The sequence below is a fragment of the Teleopsis dalmanni genome, chromosome 1 (assembly GCF_002237135.1).
Source record: "Teleopsis dalmanni isolate 2A chromosome 1, ASM223713v2, whole genome shotgun sequence".
NCBI classification, from domain to species: Eukaryota; Metazoa; Arthropoda; class Insecta; order Diptera; family Diopsidae; genus Teleopsis; species Teleopsis dalmanni.
This window is the reverse complement of record NC_051846.1, coordinates 133,454,823-133,463,826: the sequence shown is the minus strand read 5'-3', so window position 1 is coordinate 133,463,826 and position 9,004 is coordinate 133,454,823. Positions and strand designations below refer to the sequence as shown.

The 9,004-nt window shown below is 30.7% G+C and overlaps 1 protein-coding gene across 2 annotated transcripts; it reads right to left on the bottom strand.

Moving 5' to 3' along the window:
- Positions 1-320: 320 nt before the first annotated feature.
- LOC119668810 (histidine-rich glycoprotein) lies at positions 321-2,172 on the bottom strand. Of its 2 annotated transcripts, none has more exons than XM_038078454.1 (2): positions 1,572-2,172; positions 321-780 (listed from the first exon to the last, which is right to left on the bottom strand). In XM_038078454.1, exons 1-2 carry the CDS (start codon positions 1,584-1,586, stop codon positions 373-375), a joined length of 423 nt encoding a protein of 140 aa, XP_037934382.1. In that variant the 5' UTR covers positions 1,587-2,172; the 3' UTR covers positions 321-372. The 2 variants fall into 2 exon arrangements, with proteins under 2 accessions (XP_037934382.1, XP_037934384.1); XM_038078456.1 differs by having other exon boundaries at positions 1,781-2,172.
- Positions 2,173-9,004: the final 6,832 nt, after the last annotated feature.

Here is a 9,004-nt window from a genome sequence, read left to right as displayed (position 1 = left end):
TCATACCAGTTGTGACTCGATCGAACATTGTTGCTTGAGGTTGGGTGGATTTATTATAAATCCACCAGCAAAATATAGTGGGTATTTCGTTTGTATGAGCGTGGCGCTTCTTTGTACTTTAGATTCTTTGGTATAGTGTTAAATATATAAAAATGTATAATGAAATAACAATATTTCATACTTCTTATTTAACTTGAGATTTCTTCAATTTTTAATAGAAAAAATAAATCGCACACATCTTTTAAACAATATTTATTTATCTTAAATGTAATTTTCTATTAAAAATGTAATAACATATTCCAAAGAATATTCATTGGATGTACAGTCAAAATTTAGTATTCTTAAAGCATAATTAAGGTAACCAAATTTTATTTACTCATGATGTTGATAATGTTCATAGTGGTCATCATTTTGTAGTTGCTCATAGTGACCATGATCATGTACATGCGATTCACTGTGTTCCTCTAACACTAAGCCATAATTGTGATTATGTTCGGTTTTGGGATGTAAGATCTTTAATTTTTGTTTAGTGCCCCCAATTTCAATAGGTTTCTTAAGTAAATGTTGATCTTCTTTTTTAACATAAACCGGCACTGGGTGAAAATGGTGAAACTTTACGCTTTGATGGGAAATTGCATGTTTATGCTCCACTTCATGATGATGCTCCGTTTCTTCAGGCTCAGCATCATTTTTTAAATGTTCCAATTGTTTATAATCATGATGATCAAATTCATGAACTTTTACCGCACTTATAGCCATAACAAAACACGTAGAAACGAGCTGAAATTAGATCAAAACATTAGTTTTTATAAATATTATGGGCAATATTTCTTTTATTTGTAAAATAAATCTATTACTTATTTTTTATAAATTTGTGGCTATTCAGACATTAAATTTTCTCTTCATAAAATTAATTAATACAAACTTCTGACTAGAAATCGCACGAAAGTATATAAAAAAAAGTCCAAAATAACAAGACTTATTCTACCAGGATTCTGTTTCAAAAAATACTGCTGTTAAAATCATCAGTATTAGGGTACTGTGTTGAAAATCACAATATAAAAGCTGAAATCGATATTAGCAGATAAAAAGAACCCGAAAATATTATTTATAACTTTTAAAGGGTTGCTCATTTTTTACAGTCTCCATAGCTCTTCTTTCATTTTACTTTAGCTCGCGTTAGTTGTATCTACTTAATAAAAGTTTGCTTGAATTGCAAAGAACAAACAAAATTAATATAATTCTCATTACAGAAAATGTTAAATGTGCAAATTCCAACGCATGAAAAGGGAGCAAAACGTTTTTATTACGTATTGCATTTAAAAAAAAACATTTTACACCAAATGGCTCAAATGAAACATTTCGTTATTTTAAATCGCTTTTAAAGCCGAATATTCTGTATACGAAAAAGCCTAAATCAGCACAAATTTACCAATTACATAAGTTTTACTTATGTAGACAAATGTTATAAATATTTAAAACAAACGATTTAAACCTAACGGTTTTGAAATAACTATTTGAATATTTTTTTGAAATCACGCACACACAATTTTAATAACTTTACTGCTTACAATAGATTTAAGCATTTTACAAGACGCGTCCTTTTTATGATATAACAGTATACTAAAACTTTTAATTTTGTTCACTAAGTATGTTGCGCCAAGACGTTATTGAACTGAATGTGGTCTAACAATAGATTCCATATTTGATTTATACTCCATCTGAGGATGAATGTTTTCATATATAACGGTAAAAAGTGCAAGTGAGCCATTAAACATACAATCACTTATGTGTTCGAACGGTATTACAGCATAACAAATTCACGTTCAGTTCGGCTTCGTACCAATCTTTGAAACAGGCAAACGAACTTTTCAAATAATTAACTTTATTGTTATTGTTGCATTTATGCATGTTAATTTGTTAATTATTCGTTATATCGCCACAAATTACTTCGTAAGTTACAAAGTTAGCTTCATTTTTCATATGTATTGGTGGAGTCGTTTTAATAGAAAGATATGTTATATATATATGTATGTATGTGCAGTGTGCCCTCCACTTTGCTTAGCATCCAGTATAATAAACTGAAAACCGGTGTAACCACATACACTGTAAAGCTAGGAAATTTTGTTACATCAATGAATTGGTGTAGTAAAATAATGCAAGTACAAGGTAAGTGAACGTTAAATAAATAAAATTTAGTTGAGTAAAATTTTTGACTTTTCAAATAATTTTACTACATCTGTATATAGTATGTTACTCATACTAAATAAAATTTATACTTAGAAAAACAAAACATATGAATACATTACTGTCGCAAACGTTGAATAAAGTATCCCAACAGGAAATGGATCGATCCTTCATCGAAGACGTCTTGAAGACATGGATACATACATGCCTGCAGACTGATCGATCGAATGTATGACGGTCTTCGAAGACATTTTGGAACAAATTAGTCAAATCTCTTCAAAGACATTTTGTGTACATTTCTCGAAGTCTGTATGCATCTATATTTTGCAAAGCGAACGCATTCGATTAAAAGTTGTTTCTCTTTTTTTTGTGCTCTTTAAATTGTAAATTTTGTTTCTCTTTAAACAACTAGAAAGAAATTTGTACGTAATTAGTTTTTGTTATATATTTTATATACATATTTGATACTTATACTTTTATAAAAACAAATTATGGTAGAATTAAATTAAATTAAACAATATGAATGGATAAGAAAATTTTACCTCACAAAATACTAATTTTCCTCACTCTAAATACGCACTGATAATAAGAAAGGCATAGAGACATAGGTTGCTATGAATACTACAAATGAGAGAGTAAGCAAAAGAGAGACTTTTTACATTCATTTTAAGAGCAATTGTTTTGTTTTTTAGACGCGGACGCAGTATCAAAGACCGTCTCGAATACATTATCTTTGAAGACCACCTTTTCAACTGGGATGTCAGTACAGATATATACCACAAAAAATGTACAAAATATTATTGAATGTATACCAGAAATAGTTTTATAAAAACTTAAAATTTGTTACTGCATTTTAAAAACTACTTTTTGTGCAATTTGCGTTTAACGACTTTCACAAATTACATGAACAATTAAAAGTCTATATGCTTTTTTTGTTACTCTCCGGCGAAGTAGGTTACAAGACAATATCACATGTAAGCTTTCAATGTACACATTTTTTAAGTTATCTTATAAAGTATAAAACTAAATGATACATTCAAAAAATGTGCAAATAAATAAAAAATAACAAAAAAATAAATTCTGTGCAATTATTGACTTAGTATTCCTGTATTGGGCATATTTTGCATATAAACCGACAGACATAACTAAATCTATTTATCATTACTTACCATACCCGTAATTTTTTCGTTCAGAATAGCAAAAAAATACTGGCTCATTTTGGCGAAAAATCAAACGTAAGAAAAAAATGACTCATTTTGCATACAAAATTCAAGCGCAAATGAGATCCATTGAATCTCATAAAATAAATATAAATTAGTTCCAACGAGGTTAGAATGAGTTAAAAATATGTTCCCAAAACAAATGAATACATTGAACATACCCTAAATAAAAGCTTTTCATGGCATTTTCACAGTTTGAGAAAGCTGTTTTTGACATATTTACAAAAAACGTAAACAAATGTTTGGTGGTTGCACTTCCTTGAAAATGATGCACCTCTTTTTGGAACTTCTACTTTCTAAAAAATAAATAAATCGAAGCTAAAAATAAGTTTCCAGTTTATATTGTAAGGTTTAAAGGTATATATAACCTTCATCCAATATTTTTTTGGCACAGGTTAAAAATCAAATCAACAGGCAAATTGAAAAATCAGCTGTTTAAAATGAGAACAAATTATTTACAACGAATGTAAACACTTTTAAAAGACTCAATTGAAATGATTCATTTTCATTTTGAACTAAATTCATATAGCAGTTTGCTTTACAAACATTATTTAATAATTATAATACGCGACAAGCGAATTTTCATTCCCCATACCGTTATGTGGTAACAACATTGCACATGTCAAATGCATAGCTTATCTCCAGTTTTACATGACGAGCAATATGTGCTAGTGTGATATATATACAGTGACGAACAAAATTATTCTCACAGCAAGCAAATTGAACTTTAGCACTATGTTTATCCTATTAATGATGCGATTTTTAATCAACAAAAAAATATTTAAGATAAAATGCTTAATTTGCCTTTAAATTCATTTTATTTCATTTTGTTTTCTCTTATATATAATATTTTTTTTAAATTAACAAAAAAAAAAAATTAAATCTGGTTGAACTAAATTATTGGCACAGCTAATACAAAAATTAAAAAAACAAATTAAAAAAAATATTTTCGATAACAATTAATACCATATTTAGTAGCCAAGTTCTTTTATTTATTAACAGCTACTATTTGCTTTGGAATCGAAGAAATCAATTTTTGTGTGGTTTTTGGCCAAATATTTTCCGCTATTCAGCAGTGCCAGTTCAGTTCCGCCTTTGTTGTTATAATGGGCTTCTTTGGACGTCTATCCAATTCTATATTTGCACAACCAAGGCAAATCTTATATGGAGATTGGAAAAATGATGGATAGATGCCGCTTTACCATTCGGAGCATTGTGCAACGTTTCAAGGGGGCGATATAGTTGCAAAGTGCAAAGCACACAGCCCCACCTAAAGCCATTAATGACCGTGAACGCAACATAATAATAAGAAAGGTGAAGGTCATTCCAAAAAATCTTCAACTCAAATTGCAGCTGAGGTTAAGCGAGAGTTTGGCAATTAAACCCGTAACTGAAATAGGCTAGTTACAACTGTCGTGTCGCTAGACGAAAACCGTTAATTTCGAAAGCCAACCAAGAGAAGCGTCTAGCCTATACAAAGGCGTACTTTGCAAGTTAATCGACTTTTGGAACAATGTACTCTTGTCGGATGAAAGAAAATATGAAATCTTTTGATCTAATGACCGCCAAACGGTTTAGAGAAAACTAAACATCGAACTGCAAATAGAAAATTTTGCTATGTCTGTGAATTATGGTGGTAAAGGAGTGTTTACATGGGGCTACATGTCCGCTGCAGGGGTCGGTGAATCGGTATTCATTGACGGCATTATGGACAAAAATTATTATTTAGACATCCTCAAGAGAAACGTCAAAAAAGTGCAAAAAAATTGCGTTTACCTGCCATATTTAGCTTCCAACATGATAATGAACGAAAACATATGGCTAATGATGTGCTCGCACATCATCATGTAAAATACACATTGCCGCATCCAGATTAATCTCCAGATCTCTACCTTATTGAACATTGTGGGAAGAATTGGATAGACGTCCAAATAAGCCCATTATAACAACAAAGTCAGAACTGAAGGTGGCACTGCTAAAGAGTGGCAAAATATTTGGCCAAAAACCACACAAGAATTGATTTCTTCGATTCCAAAGCAAATAGTAGCTGTTATTAAATAAAAGAGTTTGGCCACTAAATACTAATTGCTATTGAAAATACTTTTTTTATCATAAAAAATTTTTTGTTGATTAAAAATCACATCATTAACAGGATAAAAATAGTGCTAAAGTTTAATTTGCTTGCTATGCCAATAATTTTGTTCGTCACTGTATGTTGTTTTTGATAAATGTTGATATCCTATCCCACTGTTAAAACTTTTAACTTAAAAGCTGACATGAAGTCATTGACACTATGAGTATGAAAATTCGCCTTGACAACAGAAAATGGAAATAAAATTGAAAAGTTTTATTTTGAAATAAATGATTCATCCTGAGAACACTCATCCATTTCGACGATAAATTTGACAATATTTATACTCTATGTTTCATTTTGTACGCTGTAAACCATAGTAGTTGTATTTTTTATATACACGTGTGCATTCAACAACAGAGAAATCAGGAAGAGCAACATCTGAGAATACAACCAGCACGCTCAAAGTCCCAAAAACTAGATTGATCACTATTTCAAACAAAACTAATTTCACAAAAATCGAGTAGATCGTTTTTTAATTATATATATTTAAAAAACTGATTTTTTTACGAAAAAAATGTATGTTAACTAACACCATTCTAATAACATAATAAGGTGAAAAGCTGTACAATGCTAAAAACTCACCACCACTGTAAAGTTTAAGAAAGAACTCTGCTAAAGGTATTTATAGGAGGTTATAGTCTGTGTCAAGTGAATAATAATAATATTTAAAAAATTATAAATTTTACGAAAGGGTACAATGTTGCACGGTATTTTTTTGAAAAATATACATATTCTAGAACATTTTGGTATATAAATCATTAAAAATGAGTAGACCGATTTTGTAAAATTATCAAAAATATTGTAGTGGACCTACCTCTAAGCCACTTACCAGCACTCATAAATAACAATAAGCAAATTTATGAATTAGTCACATTTCATGCATACCACACAAAAAGCTACAGCAAAGCAACATACACAAAAGAGTTTCGCATCACCAACGAAACTATTGCCACACACTGTTTCAATATTTGATGATTGCTGAACACATGTGGCAATACATTCAATAATAATATTTCCTATGTTGCAATCAACATGTGCAAACAACATTGTCAATGCACTCTAATAATAACTTTGACGTTTGACCTAAATGAGTAAACAGTGTAGTCGCATTGCAATGCATTCTGCAAGCTCAGCAATCACTTTGATTGGCTGCCTTTATACTTTTCCAGGTTTTGTCTGGAATGAAGAGGCGGAGTCATGGGAGCGCTACGAACAAGAAAATTGTATAAATACCCAAATAATTGTTCAATAAAAGAGAGTATACTTATGACTGCAAACCTATGCGTTGTTGACTTATTCTCGCACCCTTCTGGCCACGTAACACTGGCTTAGGTACCAGCGGTAACAAGCCGCTTCATAACTTGTTCTTGACTGCATCATTAGGAAAACTATTTTCATCAGACAAAAACATACATTACGTTTTACATTACATGGCGATCCTGCAGGCTTCAATGCCAAGCGGACCAAATCTTTTGATTATACTTTAAAATCAACACAAACCTAGACGACACCATAGATGAAGCGACCTTCTACGCAATTTTTCATAAATACGAGCAAATGCTTCAAGCAACGCAAACAACACCAGAAGAGTACGTACCAGAACAAGCGGCGCAACGCGAAGAAGTATATCCAACATACGTACCAACACTACGATCAGCTGGCACAAAACCAATCACCATAGAAGAATACAAAAGACGGCAAGAGGCAAGAAAACGACCTAACACTCCACCACCACAAAAGAAGCCAAACAGACGAAGAGGGAAAGCCTTCCGCCAACGCAAGCAAATTGCCCAACTGTACGAGATGTACAACCTGGCGACAACCATTGCAGAAAAGAAGGAGTTCATGCTGGAAATAAAGAACCTGAGCAGAAATAAACAGAAATTATATTATTTTATATTTCTGATATTATATTTTGTATTTCTCATATTGTATTAGATTTTTCCCCATAATCATTCAATTAAATAATGCACTGTTACTGACTCGATTGTACAAGATATAAAAACACCACAGAGAAACACATAATAAATAGAAACTTGATAATTTTGTTAGATCAGAAAAACTTTATGTTAAGAAATACCAGGTGTACCGGTATGAAGTGAGCGTAAAGATACAAATGTTCCGACAATTTCTGACCATTTAAAAGCTATTAACAATAATTATTACTGCCCAACAAAAAAAAAATTATATGAAAAACAAAAACTAAAAAAAAAAATTTTTCAATAACATTTATATCCCTTATTCCTAAAAATAGGATTTTGGAACAAAATTTTCGCTTCAATTACATTCATATTCACAGGATATAAAATAGATAAAATATAATAAAAACATGTCTGTTTGGTTTCATGTACAATTCTTTATTGAAATTATTCTTTTACTTTAACTTAAAACTAGCGACTACATAATTGTGTTAGTACGCCGGCAAGCATTAACACAGCAGAGGAGCATGTATACATTTTGTTATCTTACATAAGTAATACATAAGTGATTATCATATTGCAGCAGTCTGGCTGCTTGCCTATGGCTAAAGTCAATGATGGGAATGTGCTGCATAGGCACATTCACAACACTGTACGTTAACCATTTAATGATATTTTATATGCACCTTAATATGTATTTATATAATTGTATATATATACAAAGTGTATACATGCTATAAAAACAATTGAAGACAATAATAACAATATTGTAAACAATAATGTGAGAAACACAAGCTATTTAGAAATAATATTATCCATAACTGTCACAATCATAATAATCTCATTTATCATTAAACAAATTTACAAAAAATTAAAACGTGGCCTTGTTAGACAACAGGCACAAATATGAATAAAAATATATAATGGCCACATTGCAAAAAATTTACCAAAATATTTTAATTGAAATTTTAATAAAGCAGATAAACGCTTGAATAAAACAATAAAACTCAAGGAAGATACAGTGCACAAGCACTTACAAACACTTTTCTCCACACTTGAATCAATACGAAGTATACTAAACGTATACAACGAAAAATTTTCAAAAGAACATAAAGAAACTGGCTTAGAAATTTTCTGGCATTTAAGAGACAAATTGATAAAAATACTATCACAATACAAAATTGATATGTTAATACCACACTCAACTATCAACACCAATCACTTCAGCAGGACAAATAGCAATAATTTTAGAGACAACAGCTACCCTAGAAATAATAACAGTAATAACAATTTATATAATAATAATAATGTGCAAAAACGAAACAACTACCACAAGAACGACCGCAACAATTTTAGACCAACCAATAATAATAACTACAACAACAGGTCCAATAATTACAGACAAGGACCACAATATAACAGAAACTGTCGCAAAATAAACTTTCTGCAATTTCAAACGTAGGCAACCCGGGGGACAACAATTAACTTCCTTCGGGTATTTGCAAAATTCAAATATAAACAAAATATATGTCATTACACAGAAT